Source organism: Triturus cristatus, chromosome 9, assembly GCF_964204655.1.
Source record: "Triturus cristatus chromosome 9, aTriCri1.1, whole genome shotgun sequence".
Lineage (NCBI taxonomy): Eukaryota > Metazoa > Chordata > Amphibia > Caudata > Salamandridae > Triturus > Triturus cristatus.
In genome coordinates, this window is record NC_140592.1 from 805,927,887 (window position 1) to 805,955,137 (window position 27,251).

The following is a 27,251-nucleotide window of genomic DNA, read 5'->3' on the forward strand; positions in this document are numbered from 1 at the left end:
CCCAGTAAACTTTTTTCTTGCTTCAAAATAAAGACCCAGTTTAAAGGTAATTTTGTTTACGAGATGTTCCCCACAATACCTATCCCACTGTGTGCACTTGTGAGTCAAATGACTATTGGCCGAGGGGTTTTCCCCCACTGATTTACATCCAGCTCCATATGAAGCCATTCTAATGATTGCACACATTGACATCCACTGGGAAGGCTAAACCCATTTTTACCAGCTTTCTTGTTATGATTTTTTTCAGAACGTTTTGTGGTAATAAGCTAATACAATATTCCACGATATGAACGTGGTTCAGACCTAACACTGTATTCTTTCAATTATATTGTGTATTTAGATTTTTGCTACTTTCACCACCGCTCCCACCCCCGAAGCACTTCGTCATAGTCGCTGTTAAGCTTGCATCATGCCACACAGGGATAGACTACACTTTTATGGATTTTTTTTGTCTGTCTCTGGCTATTTAGGTTGTGGGAGCTTACCCGTGCAACACATGACCATATTATGCCATTCTTTCCTCTTTGTGCGCCAGGCGCATTTTTAGCATACACTTATAACAGAATATCTAATGCATATTTGGAAGTTATGGTTCTAAAATTATACACTATTATTCTGATTACTTTAAAAACCTCGCAACCTTGGTTGAATGATATATCATATTACCAGATTCCATTAGTTGCATTAAAGAACCATAGAATTTGGGGGTAGATTTACTATTTTTTCACGTAGCGCACTGCAGCAGCCGCAAATGCTGCATTGTGCTACGTGAAAAGGAAAGAGGAGAGTGTCCTATTTACTAAAATAAGACCTCTCATTCCCGTCTCACTAGCGCCAGTGCTGAAATCAGCTGTTGTGCTCTACAGGGACACCTCTGCGCCATGGTGCAAGGGTGTATCCAGGAGTCTAGCATAGGTTTTTTACAGGAATGGTATCCTTCCTGTACAAAATAGTTGCCTAGACAAGATGCAAAGCTTTTATCACTTTGTATGCGTGCTGCACACTGTAGCACATATGCAAAGTCGGAAAAGGAAGGAGAAATTAAAGCATTTTTTCTTCCTTGCACCTACTTTAAAAGGGTGCAGTTTTCTCATGCTACACCAAATCTACTTTATGTAGTAAATTGGGTTTAGTGTGAGAAACCTTGGGTGGCTACATGAGAAACGCCCATGCTCCACCCTTGGTATGCCCCCATGGCGCTAAGTAATGTAAAGCAGCGCCATGCAAGTTTAGTGCTGGAAAGTAAATTGGAAAAAAATAATTCTTGCCGATTTGAATAATTTTTGTGGCGCAAAATCTTTGTAAATCTTACCCATAGTTTGCCAGTATGTGCCTGTGGAGGAATAGTATATGGATACAGAGTTCTTATTGATTAAATGCAGGGACAGCAGGAAAAGTGTTCTTTAACAAAATAACAAATAAGGAATTTCCCTCTGTGGAAAGTAGCACAAATTGATGGCCACAAGTGAAGACAATATATGTTTCATGATTGTTAAAGTGAAGCACTATTGCCATTGTTTTATACATACCTTAAGTTGGTTTACTTCTGCAAGCTTGGCCATCAGGTTCTGGTTGACCATTTTCAATTCATTTAGCTGCCCTTGAAGTTTCTCCACCCTGTTCTGCAGTTTCTGGACACTAAGGCTCTGAAATCCTTCTTTACTCTGCGAGATCAACTGCTCCTTTTCTTTTTCAAGCAGTTTAACTTTTTTTTCTAATTGTTCTATTTGTGTGTTCTTTAATTCCAATTTTTCCTTTAGAGAATTTACCTAAACAGAAGGGGGCATATGCAAACAATAATACAATGAAGGAGACATATTTAAACAACAGTACAAGAACAGTGTAGTGTACATATTTGATTTAGGCTGCATATGTTAAGGCTGTGGCTATAACCTAATCTTTTTTGTGCTGGGATCTTAGGAATTATCATGACAACTATGTTGTTGGAGTTACAAGTAAAGTTTACAGTATAAAGACTGTTGATTGCACACTGGGAACCCTGGCACTGAATCAAGTAAGTCCCTAAATTTGCCAGTAGGAGACTGTAGTTATTTTTGTCAGGCAGAAACTCAGCTGGTCCATGGTTATAGAAAGCTAAAGCCTTACAATAATGCAGAAAATAATGTCCTAAGCACATAACCATCATTGAGCCAGATATAATCTTTTAACAATATCAACGGGCCAATGCATCCAGCATCATTGTGTGTTTTTCTCTTTCCACCCCATGGTCTTATCTCTATTTACAAATCATCAATCACTTTATTTGGTCATTGACCATAACATTACAATATGCGCGTCTGCTCATATGTTCCATTGTCCATAGTTGAATAGGACATAAAGTGCAATTACAAGTTCATTAGTACATATGCAATTAATTTCATAAAAGACTAAAAAGTACAAAAGTTAAAATATTAAAACATGGCCTGTGCATATGCCCAGTTAAAACTAATAGTTGTACAACGTAAAAGCCCTCTAGCGGGTTCTCATCGAATCACGCGGCCTGCACAATAACGAATCACAATACCCTAGTCTCTCTGGGGCCCCAAAACGTAGGACAACCTGCATCACAAACATGTACAAATCCAACAAGGAATGCTCTATAACTATTTCATACAAAAGATTTCAACAATAAAGTGAAAAATTAGCAATCAGCTCCTCTTTGCAGTAAATTCCTCCTTATGCCCCACATATGGCCCAGAATCTTTGTGATTGAACAAGCTATAACTTGTCTAGAATTAGATCTTAATATACGCAGGACTTCAGTATGAACTCGGGTCCCTAGCTGTTTACATAGGGGTATGAGACACTTAGTTCTGGGGCGAGAGTAGGCAGGGCAGGCAAAAAAGACATGTGCTGGAGATTCGAGTGGTGCAGTACAGAGAGGGTAGGACCATGTACCTACGCTAGTATTGCATCATGTGCCAATGCAACCATTGAGTGGAAACATGCCGAACCTGAACTGCATATACAGCTTCCTGTCCAGTGGGGTTTTAATGATATTTAAAAAAGGATCTTTGAGGGGAATAGAGTTAAAGTCCATAAATTCCTTGCTTAGCCGGCTCTCATTAGATTTGGCAGCAACTTTGAGGGCAACCCAGCCCAAATACTGTAGTTTTATTTGATTTGTGGAGGGAAATGATGCGAGGTTCCTGTACTCCCACAGATCCCCAAGCTCAATATCAGCTAGCAGATGCTTTACATTCTTTAGCCACCCTAGTTTGTTCTGTTTGTCCAATGAAATAACATCTTCAAGTGCTTTGGCATAAGGACTTAGCTCAGGAGTTGTCCATATTCTACACCAGAATAACACAGGATGGAGCTTAGGGGATGGAGGGGGGAGGGGGGTACTATGGGGAATTTGGACTAGTCTCCTCAAGAAATTATTCTCAGCCCTAGAAACGTCATCCATCCTGTTGAGCCCTCACAGCTCTGCTTCATAGAGGAGGGTGCTCACCGCTTTTGTTTCATAGATCTTTAGAGGCGCCGCCACTGGTTTGCTATGAGAGGAACTCTGTTCTTTACTTATGACCCCGGCTACTTGAGAAAGTTTCAGAGTGGCTTTAGCCACTTGGTGCTTCCACGACATAGTTTCAAAAAGGGTGATTGACAAATATTCAAAAGTAGTTGCCCTCTCCAGCAGCGTACCGCCCAGGGATGGTCTGCCCTTATAAGACTCAATACAAATGAGGGAGAAGGGGCGCATATAGGTCCAGCATACAGGCCCCAAAAAATACAATGTAGCATCGAAGGAGTATGCAGTTCCTGTAGGGTGGGGAAAGAAGAGAAGGAGGCTAGGTTGGTCAATACCCTTACTCAGTAGTGGAGTGTGGGTGTCTACCAATTTGGGAAGTGGGGCCCTCACACACCCATTTGGGTGTCATACTTCATCATAGGGCTTGCTGCTAGTCAGGCCGGCACTGCAATGCCTGACGAGCACCCTATGAGGGGCTCTTTGTCAGAGATCTTTTTCCCAAGCTATATAGGTGAGGTGCGTGTGAGGAGCCCAGTGGTGTAGATGTGAGGAAAAATAAAATGAGGCGAGGTGGTGCTCCAAAATGAATTTTAATCTGCAAGCCCACTTGTCTCAATTAAAACTAGAATAGGGATACCGCCGATTATAATGGTCGGAGGTGTCTATATGTGTGTAGTCATGGTCAACATGTTTCTTGCCTTATGTGTATAAATCACTCGGCAATTCTTCGGGACCTATCTTGATGCACTATCTACATGGGTGGTTGGTTATGGAAAATGAAGCAATCACTTTGATGACCTTACAATGAGGTACCTTAATAGAATAAATCATGGGACAAACCTAATGAGATTCAAACCAGAGAAACAAAAACAACGGTACATGAATAAGGTATTCACATACAGTAATAATGCTTCCAAAATTGAATTAAAAACAATCCAGAACCACATGCACAAGTGGTTAGTGCAACTCAAGAGGTGCATGGCCATACAAACATAATAAGCAGACTTGTGTCATACGTGACATATACAAAACATACTGGTGTTATTGGTGGTAACCAACCACCGTAGGAAATGGTGCGATGGAACCCACCCAATGCGGGTTCAAGTCACGCCTCATCAATAGTTAGGCAGAGCAACAATCATGACAAAGTTAACGTCATGCTGGTTTTGAGGAGGGAAAGGGGGAAGATGAAAACACGATGGATATAAGCAAAGATGGAAGGATGCCCAAGGAAAACCGCCCCCCAGTAACACAAAAACAGCCCCACCTCTCCAAAACTGGCCCCTACCTCTCCAAAACTGGCTCCCACCCTTCCTGCCCACTGGCAAAACACCTGGTGCTCAGGGCCGGACTGGCCATAGCGGGCTGGGCATTTCCCCGGTGAGTCGCCAGGGTTGAGGGCCGGTTTTGGGCCCCTGGGGGGCCGATTTCGTTACAGGGCCGTTTTTGCAGCATAGCTGCAATATCGGCCACTGTAACGAAATCGGATTAAACCGGCCCTGGTAAACACCTTGGCCGCACTCCCAAACCCCTGGGGGGCTGGCCAAGTACTTTTCCAGGGCCAGTTTTGGGTCTCAGTCCGGCCCTGCTGGTGTCCGCTACAATCATTCCGGCCCTGATGTTTATTAGCCAAACCTTCTCGGCCCTGCCACTTGACTTCTGGCCCTCAGGGGATGGCTCCACTCTGGCACTTTGGTCTCTGTTCAGAACCTTACGGAACACAGACAGTAATTTATCTCTCTCGGATCACGTTAACCTATTATCTTCTTCCCTTTTTAGGTCTCGCCTGAGCCAGCGCATGCGCTGCACTGGCGAGACATTTAGTGTATGGGCTTTAAGAAGCCGACCACAGCTTTTTGGCTGGCATAGAGGATGTGGTTATGTGCACAATGACGAGCAGAGGCGCCATCTGGCTTTCCTCTCTCGTCATGGTGCGCACACATCGTACACCACTCGCCAGCCTGCTTTCACGTTTGCCGTCACGCGCACCACTCGCATCCTTTTTTTTTCTTTTAGCACGCGCACGCACACAACTCCCGGGCTTGTTTTCTGTAATGTGTGCTCGCGCCCGCAGCCAGCACAAGCTTGAGTGCTTAAACAGCTGCTGCTTGAACTTTGCCCTTCTTCCTCTTTTCTTAAGGCACGCGCTGTCTGTAACGCAATGAGGCTCGAGAATACTTTGAGGGGGCAGGGGGCAACATGTGTGAGCGTGGTTGCACGCTCGCGTGAACCCGTCGCTAAGGGAATCCCTTGATTATCTTAAGTAGGCACGTCGTATCTGCATTCCAGATCTCCCATACCGACTGCCGCCTGCAAGGTTGTGTCCCCAGGGTACAATCATGGACATGAAACAGTGCTGCAAGGAGATGTATATCTACTCTGTGTGGTGAGGAATTGTAAACTCCGTAAGTTTAACTCTTCATCACCCTGGGATTACGCTCTCTTTCGCACATTCCGTATCTCTCGTTTTAATCTCTATCTCTCTCTCTCTCTCTCTCTCTCTCTCTCTCTCTCTCCCCTTCCTTCACTGCCACTCTCCCTCACTCTAGTCCTCTCCTCCTTCTCATTTTCTCATCCTTTCTTTATCTCGCACTTTCTCTCTCCATCTCTGTATCATCTCCCCGTGTCTCTTTTTTGCTCTCTGTGGCATTGTCTGTCTAAGCACACACACTTGTCTTTCTCCGTTTATCTGTTTCCTCCGCCCAGCCCGAAACTCTTTTCTTCCCTATCAAGTACTGTTTGAACGACTCAAGAATGATATCTTTATTTAAGGTGTTAAGAATATTGTAACATTTACATCCAGAAAGTCAGATTAGAAATATTTTTTCCTTTAAGGGCAATAAAAAGTTTTATTTAAATCTATAGCCCTAGAAAACATTATAATTTCTAATATTGAAAAGTCTTTTCTCCTCATGGAAATTAAATGTTAATGTTTCTGATCAAAGCATGTATTTTCAACACGCGCTTTTTAATCGATGTGTGTAATTTTTAGCTCCATTTAGCTTCAAAGCTGTGTGGGTGAAATACAGATTTCATATGCTTTTCTCATCCGTTTCTGGCAGCCTGCTGTAAATCGTGTAGGCAACTTGTCCCCAAATGGAGCTAATCACCGGGGACACCGACCCTTATTCCTGACAAACTTGCCTCAGTATTTCAATCTGCCACAGACAGTCTCAAAGCTCTCCCTGCAATGCCCCTTGACCGGTCTTGATGTTCTGCTCGCTCGGTAAAAAGACAACGATTCGAACAGCTAAACATGTCAAGGCTGACTCGGGAACTATGGGGCATGTGTATGCCAAGGACAACTGTCTGGCTACTCAGGAGAGGAGCAGTAACTCATTTGCCTGGCCAGTTTTGCATGATTTTCTTGTCTGATTAGCACTTCTTAGTGCCACCTGTTGGGTACTGCTTTGAGACAATTTCTTAAGATTAGGTGTCTGGGGAAGAAGTATCCCCTGTGTCTGATAAAATCTATCTTCTGCAGATTCTTCACCCCTCCCCCTTCTCTCCTTTTGAGGTTGGGCCAGTACTAGAAAGGTTCCATTGTAGGTTTGGGTTGATACTTACATCTGTCTAGTTTCCCCCTCCTTAAGCTTTGTTTGGCCACCAGGAAATCAAGCATTGGCATAGCCAATAGGTCTCGCCTTTGGAACCTTATAAGTGTTTAGCCAAGCAACAGTTGATGTTGATGCACCAAGGATATTGTGCTGCATAACTAAATACTTATAAGGTCCCAAAAGCGAGACCAATTGGCTATGCCAATGCTTGTTCTTTATTGTGGATTCACCATAAGATTCTCCCACTACTTCCTAATCAGTCTCGGGTACAGGTGGTCCAGGATTCTATTCTTAGCAGATTGGACTAATGCAATGCTTTGTCTCTACTGCATTCAAGCAGATGCAGCTAGGTAAGCGCTCCGCCTTCCACGTCATTCTTCTGCATCATCTGTATTTGGTAATCTGCATTATTTTTTCTTGCCAAAAAGAGTTGTGTAAATCACTATGTATATTCCATAAAGCCTTCGTTCAGACTGGTCCTCGGTTCTTACAGCAGAAGATTACCTGTCTCAGTGAACTCTCTGTTCAACCTGGGCCAACCGTCTCGCTCTACCAAGTTTTATAAGGCACGTGTGAGGGAACTTGCTTTTTCTGTCCAGGCTTCCAGCCTGCATAATGGGCTTTCGCCCTCTCTTCATTCCACAGAAGATCTACTCTCTTTCAGGAAAACGCTGAAAAACTTGGTTTTACTACATTTATTGGGTGATGTTGCCCTCAACTTTATCCACCTGCCCCCTTCTGATAAACATCCCCAGGATGCCTTTTTAGGTTAATATACATTCCGTAGTGCAATCTAAAAATATTGCATGCCTGGGCATGTCAGCAATGTCTCATTGGATATAGAAATAAAATCTGAATTAATTAAATTCCTATATAATTTCATATCCTCTCCCCCTGTGTCACATAAACAAAGGAAACAGAATACAGCAGTCAAAAATATAAAGGGCCAGATGTACAACCCTTTCATTTAGCACAAATTGCGAGGGGCTAAATGAAATGTACAACAGTGTGTTTACACTGTTTTGCGATTCCCAATTGCGGTCGCAAAATATTAGTACATTGTATTGAGACTCTCTGTTTGGAAAGGAACGCCCCTTCCAAATAGCGAGTCGTGAAACCTATTCCGTGAGTCGCAAAAAAATTGGGACTCGGTAAATAGGCTATGTACATGGCCCTATATGCATGCATTGGGTGTGCAAAAACGGGTAGTACATCTGGCCCTAGATGTTTTGTAATGAAATTCTTGGATGGATATTGTCCATCAATGAGACCTTTTGCCCTCTCTAATTAGCAAATATCAGTTCCCCACAAGTGATTTGCCTCAGTTAATAACCCACATATAACTACTTAAAAAGAGTATTTTATTGAGCCAAGGAAAGTTTCTGAGCAGATGCTTTGGCGTCGGTTAACATATTTTTATAACAGTAGCTAGATTGCACCTTTATCATTTTCACTCCACTGCAATTTGGCGCGGTTACGGGGCCTCCGCCGCAGTGTAAATGTACTTGTAAGTAGGCAGACGGATTGACGCAGGCACATGATCCTGCAATGCCTCTTCTTAAAATAAAACAACTGACCTCTTTTTGTAAAGCTTTCCAGATGTAAGTCTGCACTCATGTGACACTGTTTCTTTGCCGTAAGGATCTCACTTTCAGTCAGGAGACTGTGAGTTGTCACTTTTGAGCTTTTCACTCACCTTTTTCTGCAGGTTGTAGAGAAGAACTTTGTTTCCGCCCAGATATTCGGGGTCGAAATTGCTCACCTCCCCTGCTCTCTGCAAAAGCATTTCGTACTGAGATTGAAGATTTTCTGTCAGAATATCTTGGTTTATTTGTAGCTTCTCTGCCAACTGCTGCAAAAACCTCATGAGCTGTGTAGAATATTCAGAATACATGTATTACAGTGCAGCAGTGAAGCACAGTTTAAAAGGTCACCTTGGTGTCAGTGTACTTTTCATTCCGGAACGAACAGTGAAACATGCCTGACAACCACATACACATGAACTTTTAAGGCGCTTAATCTGAACATTGAGTTTTCACACATATTGCTCTATTGCAGGCAGGAAACAGTCTTTGTCAATTCAATTCAAGAAGTTTTTGTTCGAACTTAGGTAAAATAGTATACATCAATACAAACATGTTTTTAAAAAAGTGACGTCAGTACAGAATGAACAACAGCAATAAGGTGCATTGAATTAGCAAAGTTCAGCTTCCTTTACCATGGTCCCTTCATTCCCTTCTCAAATGCAGTTTTATCCCAATTACTCTAAGAACAGATCCTAAAAAAAACCTTAAAACTCCAACCAAGGACCATTAAAAATATGTAATGCAAGCCTAAAGTGGAAAAGAGCAATAGCATAAGGCGCATATACAGTGGCGTAGCTAGACCTACTGCCACCTGGAGCGGCCCCTAAGGTTGCCGCGCGGTACGGGAAATAGCGGGGTGTGCCGGCAGATGGTAGGCTTGTTTCTGGGGTGGGGGGGTTTGGCGGCCAGCATATGACGTGTTCATGGGGGGATGGTGGTAGTTGATAGAGACGGCTTGCTGAACTCCGCCTCCCCCAAAAAGAGTGCCCCCCCCTTGCCATATCACTGCGCATTTGCTGAGCGATAAGCTTCCTCTAAAACCATAACCCCTTCATCGATTTCCTATTACGTATTGACATGTTAAGGAAGCAGCAAACTGTAAAGCAGACGTGAGCACTATCTAAAAACTGAAAATACACCAGAGCTTCCCTACACTTTGTAAATGCAAATGATATCAAGCTATTTTAAGGCAGAGAAGGAAAAAGCTAAAATAAAATTTACAAAGGAACATAAAGTGCAGTAAAGATTGCTTTGCCATCCCGTCACAAGTGCATGGTTGTAGCTCACTATCCCATGCATTCGCCTCTTCAGAGAAAAACATAGGGGCATATTCACGAGGAAGTGGCGGTGAGAGGCGTTAGCCTCCTTGGCTTAACGCCTCTCACCGCCATTTCGGAAACGCCAGGCTGCACCCAAATCTCAAGAATGTGGTGCAGCCTGGCGTTTCCCCCTGAGGCGGCGCTAAGTCTCACGACTTAACGCCAATGCAGGCACCCTTGCACCAGAGTGCAAGGGTGTCTGCGAGCAGGGAGGTTTATGTACAGGAAGGTGTCCCTTCCTGCACATAAACAATCCTAAAATGCCGTTTAGTATCTTACATGTGTGCTCCTTCATGCAGCACACACGTAAGTTACAAAACGGCATTTTTTAAAAGGTTTGTTTATGTACAGGAAGGGACACCTTCCTGTACATAAACAAACCATGTCATTTTGCTATTTCCATGTGTGTTGCACAAGACAGCACACATGGAAATGGCAACAAGCATTTACAATGCAATGGTCTCGGCAATATTATGGGTAGAGCTATTGGTATTGCTCATTATTTTTTTATCATTTTTGTATCCCTAAATAAATGGCATTGTCATTTCTATTGGCCTTAGCTTTTTTTTTGCATATGTGATACCTATTGCATTAGCAGAGAGAGAGTGAGGTAGTGAGATAGAGAGAGAGAGTGAGGTATTGAAATAGAGAGTGAGGTAGTGAGAGAGAGTGAGGTAGATAGAGATTGAGGTAGTGAGATAGAGAGTGAGGTAGATAGAGAGTGAGGTAGTGAGATAGAGAAAGAGTGAGGTAGTGAGGGAGAGGGATGTTGTGAGGTAGTGATATAGAAGCATAGAGTGATGTTGTGATGTAGTGAGATAGAGAGAGAGGTAGTGAGAGTGAAAGTGAGTTAGTGAGATAGAAAGAGTGAGGTAGTGAGATAGAGAGTGATTGAGGTAGTGAGTGAGAGAGAGTGAAGTTGTGAGGTTGTGAGCTAGAGAGTGAGGTAGTGATATTTTGAGAGAGAGAAGTTGTGAGATAGTGCCAGGCTCCGAAACAAATATAGGCACTGGGGTTAGGAGGAGAGGGTCAGACACTTCATATCCCTGTGAAATCATGGGATAGATGGGGCGGGGGTTGGGATGGTTTCAAGCAGTAAGCATGTAGCAAGAGACATGCAACCTGCTAATACCACGTGAAATAAAATCCATGAACTTCACGTGCAGAAAATAGGGTACGTAACAACCTATGCTCTTTTCTAAAAACGTAGCACTTGGAATTGTGAATGTAGCACGCCAGACCAGGTGATACTGCAGACTCTGTACTGAGTCAGTATATTTTAAATATAACTATCCAATCCTCGGAAACTCAAAGCCCCATGCGCAGAAATCCCCTGCAGCTTCTACTGACTACGTTTTGGCCCAGTAACATGTATGAGTAATTAGTTAACTTCTAACACTGAACAACAAAGGAAGATAGAGCGAGGGGGATTGCTAGTGGCAAGATCGGCCTCATATGACTCCAGAAGTCATAGCCAGCGGCCAGGCACCCAGCCAACAGTAGGCCTGACAAGTAGCAGCATCAGGGAAACAGCATCTTGAGGCCCTAGTATGAGGGAGACTGAGACAAATGTACACAAGAGGCTAAGAGTAATTCAGTGCGGTGTGTAGGTCATTATAAAAATAATCGTCGGAGTTATACTGAGTTGTTATAGCGAGTGGGGTCTGCACAAAAGCAAATATTTCTACAAGGGCATTAATGAAGGTTCTAGACAGCATTTATTTAGAAGGTACGAGATTCTCACAGCCGACCGAGTTATCCACCCATCGCAGGCGCATAGGAAAGACACTTATATCATGGGCAACACCCCCAGCAGGGTTATTTATGCTATTAAAAAAAAGAAAACACAACATGTTCGCCGGGAGAGACTGCGGTTTAAGAAAAATACGTTTCTGAGCAGCTAGGGAAAAAAACGGAATTAAAAAAACGTGTTTGGCTTACTGTACTCGTCAGTTATGTAACGCCAGTAAACAGGTTGCTCACGCTCATCAACAGGGACCAGTTCGGCACAAGATCAGACCATGCACCAGGCCATCAGCATCACACTCATCCATCTAATCCAATGTAGGACATTCAACAACAGACTTGCAACCAAATACGCTGATCCGTCCACAATCGCACTGTACAGTTTGAGTACTTGAAAAACATAGAAACTGACAATGTCGTGCTAAATAACTTAACGTAGAAAGTAGGTCTGGACTACCGGTAAGAGCTACTTTTGTGAGGAGAAAAGACTTGACATTTCTTGCGACTTGTAAGAGTCTGAAACACAATATCTAAAGCTGCAATTCTCCGTAAACGAACTGGTCTCTAGGCACAGCCGTGAACTTCATAGGAGGCAACGTTTATTGATAGACTCTAGCATCAGTTAATAAACCTTCAAAAGCGAAGACAGGTCGCTGGGAGCCGGAGGGCGACTAAAACCCACAGAGAAAGACAGTTAGCGCGCGCGTTTGCCAAGGGGATCCCAGCACAGAAGGATAGGTGGTGCAGTTACAGGCAGCACATCTGATCCGAAAGGTCCATGCATATGCACGAGACTCCAACCGAGAGCTCCTTAAACAGCGCAGAGAAGACCTTGAAGCGCTTAAAGGCGACCCCACACAACTGTGAGCTGGCCATGGACACCGTCGAGAACCCCCACACACTGGTTCCAGCACCCTGCATTAACGGCGTAACAACATCACCTGGGGGCGAACATACAGGGGCCTCACAACCCTTGAGTGGGGTCCCCATTCAACCCCAGGCCAATGAATGAATATCTGTGAGCTACGGAGCACATGGGCCCCTCTTGACATTCTGCATGGGGGGGAGGGGGGTGGTCATTTGCGTAACGCCGCCGCCCCTATATCTCCGACGAAGGTTGCCACATACTTGGGCGCCGTCAAATGGCCCCACACAGCGCCCACTGCAGCTGCCAATCACAAGCAGGGAGGGGCGAATGAACTTGAAAACCAATAAAATAAAGAAGGGGAGGGGACAACACGGGAGCTTGAGTTTAATCAGCAGCTTGACCGAACACGTAATGTCGAGATTTAGAGTAGAACCGGAAAACTACGACGAGTGATCCGTATTAACCAATGCACAGGGGGCATAATCAAAATAGTAGTCAATTTGTTTCTTTTTATATTTTAGGCACCGTAGGAATTAAGCACAAGCATTGGCATAGCCAATAAGACTGGCGACATTTCATTGTTAATGCACAACACAACAACTGCGCCACAACCTACGTGAGGAGAATGAAAGCAGCGGCGCCATCCCGGCAACAACAAACGGCCTGTGGATGCGACGCTCGCAGACGTAAGACAGTGCAGCAGACGAACACGGGAACCAAGAGCAGGGGGAGAGGACGCCATGAACACCGCCGCCTTTCTCCGAGGCGAAGAAGAAATACCTCGGAGAAAGGCAGCGGCGTTTCCCGATTCGGGGGCATGTTTGGCTTTTCTCTCCTCTCGCCATTGGCTGGAGGAGATAATTAGAAAAGTTGCAAAAAACACGCCCCCGAATCCGAAAAGGACGGGGCCTGTTCGGAGTGACGGACCTCTTCTCCAATGGCTGGCCAGCATTCAAGAGGCCAGCCAATGGAGAAGAGGGGAGAAGAGGGGCGGGTTCAAGCCCCTCTTCTCCAAGTCATTATATCTCACGAGCGAGACTGCGCAAGCGCGGCCTTCGCTAGCCGAGACCTAAAAACGAGGAAAAATTAAGTTTTTCTCCTTGTTTCACCACCTTAAGACCAGGATTTTTCTGGTCTTAAGTTTGGCGCTGCCACCTCTTATCACCACCCTTGATAATAGGTGGCAGTGTCAAATTCAATGGGTGTTGCGGTGGTACACCCACTGCAAAACCCACTGCACGCCCCCTTTCACGCTAGCAGCGTTAAGCCATGTTGGACTTGGCCCTTTTTGCAGGGTCACCCCTGAACATTTTGCCTTCCTACACTATTTTTTAGGTCTCGCCTGACCCAGCGCATGCGCTGGTCTGGCGAGACCTATTGAGAGGGCTCCAAAAAGTGCTGCCAGGCCAGCCTAGAGCTACAGTGCATATGCGCGGGCACGCGCGCCGCGCTTTACCACGATAACTTTTACTTTCGCGGCCGCTTGCCATAGCCAATAGGTCTCGCTTTTGGGACCTTATAAGTATTTAGTTATGCAACTGGTCATGGTTAACACTTATAAGGTCCCAAAGGCGAGACCTATTGGCTATGCCAATGCTTGTTCTGACCTGTTGTTGGCTGTTTTATGACTCTGGGGACTTTACCACTGCTGACCAGTGCTAAAGTGCATATGCTCTCTATTGTAAATTGATGTATGGATTAGTGACTCCTTGATTGGATTGTTTGATTTACTGGTCAGACCCTAGTACAGTGCACTGCGTGTGCCCAGGGCTTGTAAATCAAATGCTGCTGGTGGGCTTGCAGCACTGGTTGTGCCACCCACAGAAGCAGCTTGTAAAGTGTGTCTCAGGCCTGCCATTGCAGGGCCTGTGTGCAGTCTGTGACTGCCATGTTGACTGGCCACGTGCACCCACTTGCCAGTCCCTAAACCTTCCCTTCTCTTCATAACAGACACCCCTAAGGTAGGCCCAAGGGCAGGGTGCATTGTAAGTATAAGGTAGGACATGCCCTGATGTGTGTGGCATGTCCTAATAGTGAATTACAGCCATTTTCGTTTTTCACTATTGCAAGGCTACCTGTTCCCCATAGCAAAAACCAAAGGAAATGATGGACGGAGTGTTGAACATTGCAAGCACTCACCCCCAGTCAACTGATCTGGGTTTAATCCATCACCGTTCTTTAGCCCACTCTGCCACCCCAGTTCAGACATGGCCATATGCAAATCAGTCTGACCCTGTGCCTCATGGGAACAGTCCAGCCCGAACTGCCAAGCCATGTCTTCCCTGGACCGGAAACAAGCTTCCTAGGACCGGTTTCTGGCATTTCAGCCGTCGTCAGCCAGGCTTGCTTGAATCCAGTGGCAAAGTGAGCAAGGGACTCACGTCTGAGCATACCCTGCCAACTTATGGCGAACAAAGCAAAAACCAAAGGAAATGATGGACGGAGTGTTGAACATTGCAAGCACTCACCCCCAGTCAACTGATCTGGGTTTAATCCATCACCGTTCTTTAGCACACTCTGCCACCCCAGTTCAGACATGGCCATATGCAAATCAGTCTGACCCTGTGCCTCCTGGGAACAGTCTAGCCCGAACTGCCAAGCCATGTCTTCCCTGGACCGGAAACAAGCTTCCTAGGACAGGTTTCTGGCATTTCAGCCGTCGTCAGCCAGGCTTGCTTGAATCCAGTGGCAAAGTGAGCAAGGGACTCACGTCTGAGCATACCCTGCCAACTTATGGCGAACAAAGCAAAAACCAAAGGAAATGATGGACGGAGTGTTGAACATTGGAAGCACTCACCCCCAGTCAACTGATCTGGGTTTAATCCATCACCGTTTTTTAGCCCACTCTGCCACCCAAGTTCAGACATGGCCATATGCAAATCAGTCTGACCCTGTGCCTCATGGGAACAGTCCAGCCCGAACTGCCAAGCCATGTCTTCCTGGACCGGAAACAAGCTTCCTAGGACCGGTTTCTGGCATTTCAGCCGTCTTCAGCCAGGCTTGCTTGAATCCAGTGGCAAAGTGAGCAAGGGACTCACGTCTGAGCATACCCTGCCAACTTATGGCGAACAAAGCAAAAAACAAAGGAAATGATGGACGGAGTGTTGAACATTGCAAGCACTCACCCCCAGTCAACTGATCTGGGTTTAATCCATCACCGTTCTTTAGCCCACTCTGCCACCCCAGTTCAGACATGGCCATATGCAAATCAGTCTGACTCTGTGCCTCATGGGAACAGTCCAGCCCGAACTGCCAAGCTATGTCTTCCCTGGACCGGAAACAAGCTTCCTAGGACCGGTTTCTGGCATTTCAGCCGTCGTCAGCCAGGCTTGCTTGAATCCAGTGGCAAAGTGAGCAAGGGACTCACGTCTGAGCATACCCTGCCAACTTATGGCGAACAAAGCAAAAACCAAAGGAAATGATGGACGGAGTGTTGAACATTGGAAGCACTCACCCCCAGTCAACTGATCTGGGTTTAATCCATCACCGTTCTTTAGCCCACTCTGCCACCCCAGTTCAGACATGGCCATATGCAAATCAGTCAGACCCTGTGCCTCATGGGAACAGTCCAGCCCGAACTGCCAAGCCATGTCTTCCCTGGACCGGAAACAAGCTTCCTAGGACCGGTTTCTGGCATTTCAGCCGTCTTCAGCCAGGCTTGCTTGAATCCAGTGGCAAAGTGAGCAAGGGACTCACGTCTGAGCATACCATGCCAACTTATGGCGAACAAAGCAAAAACCAAAGGAAATGATGGACGGAGTGTTGAACATTACAAGCACTCACCCCCAGTCAACTGATCTGGGTTTAATCCATCACCGTTCTTTAGCCCACTCTGCCACCCCAGTTCAGACATGGCCATATGCAAATCAGTCTGACCCTGTGCCTCATGGGAACAGTCCAGCCCGAACTGCCAAGCCATGTCTTCCCTGGACCGGAAACAAGCTTCCTAGGACCGGTTTCTGGCATTTCAGCCGTCTTCAACCAGGCTTGCTTGAATCCAGTGGCAAAGTGAGCAAGGGACTCACGTCTGAGCATACCCTGCCAACTTATGGCGAACAAAGCAAAAACCAAAGGAAATGATGGCTCCACCTCCTGTGGTGCGTCTGATGGCCCTGGCCTACACTGTCAAAGGAAAGAAGGAGTCCTGCAAACAAAGTGCTCCAAGACTGACCAGAATAGGTTTTGACAAGGCAAAGGCCTCTCTGCCTTGAGAGAACAAAGAGAATATGAGTATAAATACTGGGGCCCAGACCCCAAGACTTTAGATCACTTCTGGGAAAACAAGAAGAACCTTTGCTGAGGAAAGGAACCAGAGTGAGAGACTGCAGGAGGAGACTATCCCTATGGTGTGTGCTGTTTGAGAATTGGCCTACAGTGGTTACCTGATTGCCAAAGAAAGGAGCAAGGACTTTGTGCTACTTTCATCAATTGTAAGAAGATCTCCAAGGGCTTGAACTAGAGCTTGCCTCCTGCTGAAGTCTCAGGGACACCCACCAGCTTTCTTTTGCCTTCCCTTGCTGGGAATTGAAGTGACTGCTGTTAAGCTGGGCCTTCAGAGAGACTGCGTGGACTCAAGATGAAGAAGCGTGTCGCTGCCGCAGCAGTTGTAGTCGCATCACCGGAGAAGAGTGTCACCGTCGCAGCAGACACCGTTGCATTACCAGAGAAGCGTGCTGCTGCTGCCACTGTCGCCATCGCATCACCCTAAGCGCCAAGCATCACCGGATAAAAGTGTCACAGTCTCGGAAGATGCCGTCGCATCACCGGAGAAGCGTGTCACTGCCGCAGCCGCTGTCGTCCCATCGCTGAGGAAGCTTGCCGCTGATGCCGCATCGCATCACCGAGGCGCCCCACATCCCTGGAGAAGAGTGTCGCCATCACAGCAGACGCCGTCGCATCACCAGAGAAGCGTGTCGCAGAGCCTGTCGCGGCTCAAGAAGATTCACCGAGTTGCCACACGTCCGTCGGGCGTGCACGCATAACCCCTTTGTTGTCGCAACATCAAGAAGACGCCATCTTTGTTTCATTGCACCGGATCTTCATCGCATCACGGCGTTGCTAGCCGCATCGCCACAGAAGCGCAATAAGAAACCGACGCATCACCTCCCCGCGCAGAGAAGAACCAACGCATCACCTCCCTCTGGTATGGAGCCGACGCATCACCGTCCCCTACGCAGCAGTAGGGAACCAACGCATCACCTCCCCCAGAGTAAGGAACCGACACATCCCCGTTCTTGTGTGTAAGGAACCGACGCATCACCTTCCCTGCAACGCTTTTGTTGTATAGCGTTACGCATCCAAAGGTACATTGAACATAAAGTGTCGCATTTACTATCTTAAGAGAACTAAGCTATTTCTACCATTTTTAAAGTACAGTATTGTGGATTTTTGTCGTTTATGGTGTTGTGTTAAATCTATATAAAATATACCTATTTTTATAATACAACCTGTGTGGCGTCCATCTGTAGTGTTCTCACTGTATTACTGTGTGTGTTCACAAATGCTTTACACACTGCCTCTGAGATAAGCCTGCCTGCTCGTGCCAAGCTACCAAGGGGGTGAGCAGGGGTTATTTTAGGAGTGTACCCCCTTACCCTGACTAGACGCAAGGGTCCCTATTTGGTCAAAGGTACCTACCTCTGCCAACTAGAGACCCCCAAATCTAACAAGCCACTTAATGTGGCTCTAAGCCACGTTAAGTGGGTTAACGTTGCCTTGAGAATAAGGCGCTGCTCTATTGCCAGGGGAACGTCAAAAAAAGTGATGTTCCCTTGGCAATAGGGGCTTGAGAATATGCCCCATAATGTGCCACACGGTGCCTGTCCTGTATCTAAAGACTAGGGACATGTCCCACCGTGGGAGCTCCAATGTCATAGAAAATGTCATATCACCTGTGGCTCGTGCGATGAAGTAATTGCGCACAGAATCCTTGCTAAAAACCTCTTCCAGTCTACGGGACAGGCTCAAATCTGCATAATTTGACTTTAGCAGCTTCTTATTGCATCTGCTTAGGGTATCAGGGGCAGTAAACATCTAAGGGAGACCAATGTCAGTAAGACACCTCCTAACATATTTCAGCCACGGGATGGATGACCATTATCTGATTTGAGACAATCTAGAATAACTGCTTTACTAAAGCTAGCTTTGGCGTTAGACCAGACACTTACCCAGAGCAAAAGGCGGACCAATTTAATATTGTCTGAGATGTTTTCAAGATCGAGCTCAGACTGTAAGACAAAGAGCGAGCGAGCTGGTGGAAGATTCAATAACTGCCTTAAGATCCTGTTTTCCTCCACCTGCATGAGGGAAACATTGTGATACCCCCTCACCGTAGGTAGCTGTAGGAACACACTGAAGGGTGAAAACCTTAGTGTAGGGGCAGATAGTGCCCCTGCCTTCACTCCAAACCGGATTAAATAAAGACCATGCCACCCTGCTCAGTTTCATACATGATGAGTACAATAGGGATGTTCAGATATTGGAGGAATCAAAGGTGACGCCCATGTAACAGAAATTCTGTACTGAACACAGGGAGTAGTCAAACACCTTGAGGGACGGCAGGTTCCTCCTGCCTGGTCCGCAGGACATTATTTGTGATTTCTCGTGGTTGGTTACCACATCTAAATTTCCCATAAATGAAAAGAAGGATTCAACCAGGATGCACATGGCCTAGCCATTAAGACTGCATCATCAGCATAGCATGCAATAATGATGGAACTAATGCATTATCAATTTTATCTACATCCCTAGTAGAAAGGGACAGATGAGTGCTTAATTCATTGATATACATAATAAATAGTATAAGTGCCAAAACACACCCCGCTCACTAGAAGGAAGGCGTTGGAGACTTCACTGGCTCAGCCATATCACACCCTGGCCCCCAGATTTTTGTGTGGGGAGTACAAGACGAGCAGGGGAGCTGGTCCTGTTCACACAGTCAAACACGGAGAGGAGTTCCATAAAGGCCAGGTACTTCGGCAATGCCTGGTGATGGTATATTTGCTCACTATCAGGTGCAGGCTCAAGCACTGCTCCAGTGTTTCTAGCCCCAGATAAAGGTCATACTGACAGGGGGACAGACTGTTGTTGTCGCCAGCCTAGGACTGAAGCTGATTGAAAATAACCCTCACGAGGATCTTCATTGTGTTATCATTTAGAGCTATTGGTCTGTAGCATTTAGGGGATCCTCTATCTCCCTTTTTAAATATCGGAATGATAATGGAAATGGACCAGGAATCTGGAACCCTGCTGCACAGACACTTATTGAAAAGGTTAGTGAGCAGGGGCGCCCAGAGCTCAGGGTTACATGTAAATAGATCCATGGGGAATCCCATTCGGGCCCTGGAGCTTATTGACTAGGGCTCGTTCTAAGCGCCTCCTCCACTTCTTGGAGTGAGATCCGGAGGGCGGGGGAGTTGGCTAACTGCTTTTGCAGCCTTTCATTGCACCCGTAAGCCATGGGCAGCTGATAGATAGAAGTAAAATGCCTTACCCATTTCTGACCAGAGATGTTGCAAACAAGAAGTTCATTAGGGGAGGCAGGTGAAACCTGTTAAATATGTCTCAAAACACCTTACTGCTATTCTGGGTAGCTGATAACTCCAGCTCTTTCCTGTCCCTTTTGTTCAGGATACTCTTCCTAACCGCAAGGGACCACTTGTAGTCCTGCGTAACCTTCCGGACCTCCCCGGCAACTCTTGGTCGTTACATCAGAGCCTTCCTCAGGTGGTGGTTAGCTGCTGAGCAGTTAGCATTAAACCAGCATGGGTGCTCTGGGAAGAGTACGATAGGGTTGCAGCAAATGATTCCTGATTCAAGTGGTGAGCTGTTGATAACTGGCGGATAAAACTGACCCAGATTATTCTGCTAAACCCCCCCCAGGAACACCGATAGATGGCTATTAAGAAGTTGACCTAGCGATGTGCTAGGATCCTTAAGGTGCCAGACTAATCTGAGCCCGTCTCTAGAGTGTTGATTAATAGCAACCCCCACTGTTGGTGGTTTATCTCTGCCCAAGGGAAGTACCCCTTCTATGGACAGGGCATTATGACCCCCCCCATGAAGTTTCAATAATTGAGCCTTTGACACAGCACTACTGAAATTGCGTGGTTGAAAACATATGATCAATAACGAACCCCTGCCCCCGTCCCGTAGGTTGAGTTACAAGATCCTTGGTCCCAAAAGTGAATAATTACATCTGTGAGATCGTGTGTGGCAACAAAATTCCTCAGCTCTTTCCTTCCGGCATCTATTGGGGCCACTTCAGCTGCTGAGCCCCGGAACCTTAACTCTACGGTTAAGTCCCCAAGTTTAGCATTAAAGTCACCACACAACAAGAATAGAGGTTGGAGTGTGGTGCATGCCCCTAGTGATTTCAAGCTCGTCACAAAACAATTCCTCGAATAAAGAAAAGAAAGATTTAGTAAAATCTTTATATAAAAGTTCATCAAGTAAAAACAAAAAGAACCAGAACTTGGTATGCATGGGTTTTCTTTGATAACAACTGAAACTACAGCCCTAAGATGTTTGACCCATATAGAGAGTCCACCCCTAGCTCTTCCATGGGTAGAGGCTATGGCAGGACATGACTAACAGGAAAATCCCCCTGCAAGTAACTGCCATAGTAGCCCAGGTTTCCTGCAAAACAACAAAATCTAATTTATCAATAAATGCCAGCCAATATGTATTTAGGATCTTATCTTTGGGTACTGCCACATTCCAGCTAACAAGTGAAAAGCAGAAAATAGACTTTAATTCTCCTGCATCAAGCCCTTTCTCCATATTAGTAGCACCCCTAACCATTTCAGTTGTCAAACATCTGGAGGGTGATTGACGCAGTCAATCAACTTCTGATAGAATATTGAACCGGTTCCCTACTGTTACATTGAAACAATTCTTAAACGGGACAGGCGGGGTAGCGGAATGGCTCAACAATGTGATGCTTTTCTCGACTTCATAAAGGAATCATCCCGCCCCACCCCCCTCTGCACTGCCAAGCCCTGTGATTGTTTTGGGCTGTGCACACACAAGGTGTGGTTTATAGAAATTCCCAAGCGGAATAGGAACTATGAAATTTATTGAGGTGGAACAACTGGGGTGCCTGTCCAAAATCGCCTGTGTCAGGGACTGGGATTTAAATTTATAATGACACTGTTCCCTTGAGAAGTAAGCGGGCCAGGAACAATCCAGCAAATCCTTCTTGGGAACAGGATTTCATCAGCAAGGTCGAGGGGAAAATCCCTGTTATGCTCTAATCAATCCAATACTGTATTGTGCAGCCCTCCGCATGTCTACTCACTGTGTTTCCATAGGGGTGGGTACACCAGTCAGACCCACCACATAATAACATACAGCTTAATAACAGTACAATTGGGTGGTAGATCATGGTTAACTATGCTTTCTACTGCGTCCCCCACCAATGGAGTGGTAGCTGGGGTTCTGCTAATCAGAGACGGTAAGGGAGCCGAATGAGCATTAGAGGAAACCCTTCTTGCCATTAAATTTGATTGCTGGCGTGGAACAGCAGGGTTGGGCAGAGGAGATATAGGAGTTTTTAGCGGGGGCGGAGGCTGTTGGGCCAAGATAGACATAAGCCGAGTTTCAAGAGCTCCCAAATGAGTAAGAATATGAGAGAGCTCAGATCGTATCAGAACATTACTTTTTGGAGGTAATCATTGACAGACAGCTCCTTCGGAGTGGGGTATGGAGGAGATGTAATAATGTATGTCTCAGAGGACCCCAACAACTGGTCCACTCAAGACCCTAGTGCCATCCATGGCGCAATATCTGTCGAGAATCATATCTGAGTGGCAGCATCTGATGTTCCACGCTGCTGGCCCTTCCTACGTTTTTTGGCTTTCACAATCACCTTGTGCCCTTCAGAATGAGGATTTATAGTCTTTTCCAGCTGAGTGGACTTGGCATAGTAGAAAATTGCTGGGGGCTGGACAAAGGTTCCAGAGGGGCTACATCCATGAACACAGAATTATTACAAAAGCTTAGAAACAATCTCCTCTCAGTGAGCGCATTTACAGTGCCTTTAACCCCCAATGCCCTCTCCAGAATGTGATCATTCGAGTTGTACTTCTTTGGGGTAGCAGGGGCAAGCAAGGCACCAGACGCTTTCCTTTTCACCATGATGAGATAGCGTTGTGCAGTACTTGCAGGAGGCAACAGATTACCAAATTAGATGTTCTCCTACACTAAGAACATACAGTCATAAGAACACTTGATGGAACCCAGTCACTCTACACTATGTTGGCTGTAGAAAGATAGAGTCTTCAAATGCCCTCAAATGTCCCATAGAGGCAGGCAGAGCAGGCTGGCAGGGCAAAGAAACTCAAATACGAACCCATGAGGTGTTGCACTAAAGCCGGCGCCACAATTCAGGGACCCACACTCTCGTTCCTCAGTCCTCCTCAGTCCGGGGCCCTTGATTGTGCTCCAAGCAGAAAGCAAACGGAGGCTGGGATGGGATGGGAAATATATCTGTATGGATTATGGGTCCTGGTAGGAGTACAAAAATGACAGCTTGCCACAGAGTCAAGAGAGGTGGCCCTGCCCTGCCTCTTGCTGGTGCTGATGGGCCAGGAAGCGGGACCCGTTTGTATGCTTTACAGCGCCAAACAAGCAGCAGGTGTCACAGGTTTTGCGGTCCTCCTCCTTCTCCCCTGGGTTGCGGGGACAAGTAGCCCCCAGGAGAACTTCAGGCAACAACGAAAACAGACCCTAGGCAGTGGGACAGGTATGCTTGCTTTATAGCGCCAAACAAGCAGCCGGTGTCATCTGTTTTGCGGGCCTCCTCCTTTGACGCTTGGTTGCTCTGACTCGTAGTCCCCAGGAGAACTGCAAGCAACAACACACATGGACCCCAGGCAGCGGGACCGGTATGTGAACTTTATAGGCCCAAACAACCAGCCGGTGTCTCCGGTTTTGCAGGCCTCCTCCTTCACCCCTGGGGTGCTGGGACACGTAGTCCCCAGGAGAACTGCAGACAACGAAAACAGCCACTTTGTCTATCAGAATGTAGATTCTGCTGAAAAAGGAAACCAGCTGTTGACTTGTATCGGTATTTACGTATCATTTCCCATACTCCTTGTGATGCATCACGTGCTTTTTTGATTGACGACATGAAACCTACCCCATATTTATAATTTTTATTGTGATTTCTGGCTGTGACAAGGTCATGGATGCACCCCGATTGTTCATCAGGTTGCCATGCATGATTATGCATGCACAAGTTAGTTGTAGGATGTTTTGTGTGAGAAGAAATTGAATGGCATGCAAGAAGGTTTCAAAGCAAGATAGAGGTGTGTGGAGCTTCAGTGCATAACTCTGGGTGTTGTGGAGAATGTGAGGAATAGTTGCCGATGTGCATGCAGGTATCAGACCTGCCAACTTAAAAAAATAATCACAGTGTGGAGAGGGGATGGAGCCTTGGAGGAAGTGGGGCCTTAAGACGAGATCTACCTAAGACGCACTTCTGCCCTCTTCCTTCATCAGCCTGCCTCCTCAACAAAAAAACGAAGCTTGCTGAGGCTGCTGCCGATGTACTGGGGTGTTTCACACCTCTTAATGGACATTTATTATTTGAAACCTCCAAACACAACCTAGAATAAACCTATGTGCAGTGGTTTCCACCTCATCCTCCCTGCCCCCGCATGACATCCGTTCTTCAACTGGTGACCATGTGGAGGGAGCCAATGTTGGGTGACACAACATGGCACCATGTGAGTTGGCATGTCTGTGGTATTTATCATATATATGTTGCTTTTGTTTGATAACTATGCTTTTAGCTACAGTGATGATTACTTGTATTTGGAGAAACTGAAAAGGAGCATGACAAGGCTCTTACACAAGTGTGCAAGTTACTTGCTGATGCAGGACTCACTCTAAACACAGAAAATTGTGAGTTTCACAAGACCAAACTTAAATTCTTTGGACAAATATTTTCTGATGGGGGAATGACTCCTGACCCTGATAAAGTGAAAGCTACTTGCCCCTACAAGATGTCACATGCTCTGATCCTTCTTAGGCATTGCCAGTTATTGTTCAAGGTACATTTGTGATGTTGCCACTGTGATTGCTCTACTGAGAGAACTGACAAAAAAAATTGTCCCATTCAAAAGGTCTGATAAATGTGATCAAAGCTTCAAAGGTATAAAACATGCACTAGGAAATGCTACCGATATTGCCAACTTTGACCCCACACTACAGACTGAGCCCAAAGCAGATGCGAGCTTGGTAGGGCTCAGGAAAATCATTGTTCAAAATAATGATTCTCTGAATTCCCAGAGACAAATTGTAGCCTATGTAAGTCAAAGCTTGTCTGACACAGAACATGCCTATTCTCAGCCAGAGAAGGAGAGCCTGGCGGTAGTGTGGGCCTGCTAACATTTTCATGTGTTTCTATATGGAAAACGCTTCACTGTTAGAGCACACCATCAAGAGCTGCTCTGTATCTTTGGCAATCCAAAAGCCAAGATGCCCCCTCTCATTGAGAGGTGGAGTTTGAGACTATGATAGTATGACTATGCATTTGTAAATAAGTCGGTTAAAGACCAGAACCCTGCTGATTATTTTTCATGAGTATCGCTAAATGGCCCCCGTTCAACATCCAAAAGAGCTGAGGAGTACATTAACTTAATTGTGAAGTCCAGTACGCCAGCAGCGATATCCATTGAACAGAATATTGCTGCTACCAATGCTGATAAAAACATACTTATCACCAAAAACATAATTTCAACTCAATCCTGGAAGAGATATTGAGAGACTTGAGGATTGTCATACCTGAATGCCTAAGACAACAGGTCATTGAACTAGAACATGAAGGACATCATGGCACTCTAGCTACCAAAAGAGCCCAAGTGTGGTTCCTGCATTTAGATGAGCAACTTGAGAGGAAACTAAAGGAGTGACCTCCTGCAACTGCCTTGCCCCAAAGTGACAGACATTCATTGACAACATTGACAATGTCTGACCTTACGACACAGGCCTGGGAAAGAGTTGCAGTTTATTTCTTTGGGCCCCTAGTATTCAGACATAATCTCAAGGTAGTCACTGATGAGTATTCATGTTTCCCGTTGGTAGATGAGTTGTCATCAGCAACCCATGACAAGGTCATTGAGTAGCTGGATAACATTTTTGCAGCGCAGGGTATACCTGCCATTCTTAAATCTGACAACGGTTGCTGTGCAACAGCAAAGAATTCGGAGAGCTTCTAGTCAGCATGAACATCAAGCATCAATAGAGTACACCTCTGTGGCCCCAAGCAAATGGTGCTATGGAACAATTCAGGGGTACCGTCAAAATGGTAGTTCAGCTAGCATCAATGGATGGGATTGAATTAAAGCCTATGGCTCAGCTCCTCACTCCACAATGAGTGAAAGTCTGTCACCTTACTATTTGGGAGAGCCATCAGAACCAATCTGCCACAATGAACAGTAGACCACTCCGTGAGTGCTGATAAGGTTTGTTTCACCGGCACTTCTCGAAAGTGCAAAATGAAGACGTACGCTGATCGGTGTAAGAGCCGAAGACAAAGTTTTTAATGAAGGTGACTTAGGGCCAGATTTCGGTCTTAGCGGATGGGATACTCTGTCACAAACATAATGGATATGCCGTCGCCCTATTACTAGTTCCATAGGATATAATGTACCTGTAATACGGCGGACCGATGTCTGTCGCGTTTGTGACAGAGTATCCTATCCGCCAAGATCTAAATCGGGCCCTTAGTCCTGGTCAAGCAGAAGCGAAAGCGGTAAACAGACACTCTGTTTGCTGTCCATCCCCTGAGCATTGTTACATGCAGAAGACACATAGTGACAGTTCATCATTCCGGACAGTCCATCACACAGGAACTGTCACATTTTAAGCAACTACCTTTGCGATAGTCAGCTTGTGCACTTACAAATGAGGCTGTCCTGCTTGACAGTCCAGATCAAACATCAGAACCTGTACCATCGGTGCATGAACAGAATGCATATCAACCACTTCATGCCACTCATACTCAAAAAATGTTAATGTAACTGTTGTTTGTACTTTTTATTTAAGAAGGGGGGAGATGTGGTTTAGTGAGACTATGTGTGGAAGGACCCTTGCTGTTCTGGGCGGACACAACAGAGAAAGTATGTAATTGACTGGGAGGTGTTAAGATATGGTTATTAGCGGTTATGACGAAATCAGGGAACAGTATGTGATTGTATGTGGAGGAATAATGATTTACAATCCATAGCTCCATGCGTGACATATTCATTGGCATTCTCCCAGGCTGTGGAGGGCACTACAGTACTGCTAACTGTATTTTTGCATGCAAAATAAAATTTTCTTCTATGTCTTTGGATTGATCATTGTATTTCTATGCCAAGATAAATATCTTGATTAATTTTTAAATTATCTTTTTCTGTTTTGCAGCTAATGTAGTTGAATATATTGTCTTCTAATTTATCTGCTTCTCTTCTTTGGCCTTACTGGACACAAGGGAGCCAAGAAAGACCACCGCTGCCGTGTCCCCATGAGTCTGACGGTCCATGGACCGCCAGACTCGTAATTATCTCTTTAGTCTTTATTAATTTATCTAACTCCTCTAGGACATTTTTTGTTGACTCCTATGACTTAGACTTAAAAAGCAGCCTACTTTGGGACACCAGGAAATGCACCCCAGAGTTTTTGTTCCTTGGCAGAGGGGTTGTTAGAGAGAATATA

The 27,251-nt window shown here is 45.7% G+C and overlaps 1 protein-coding gene across 1 annotated transcript in view; it reads right to left on the minus strand.

Annotated features, from left to right (window-relative positions):
- LOC146798874 (coiled-coil domain-containing protein 170-like) overlaps window positions 1-27,251 on the minus strand; it is a 704,654-nt gene that overhangs the window by 21,540 nt on the left and 655,863 nt on the right. The window contains exons 10-11 of the mRNA XM_085626207.1: window positions 8,726-8,899; window positions 1,530-1,769 (exon numbers count right to left, since the gene is read on the minus strand). Of these exons, the coding sequence (XP_085482333.1) occupies window positions 1,530-1,769; window positions 8,726-8,899 (414 nt within the window). The remainder of the gene's footprint in view (window positions 1-1,529; window positions 1,770-8,725; window positions 8,900-27,251) is intronic.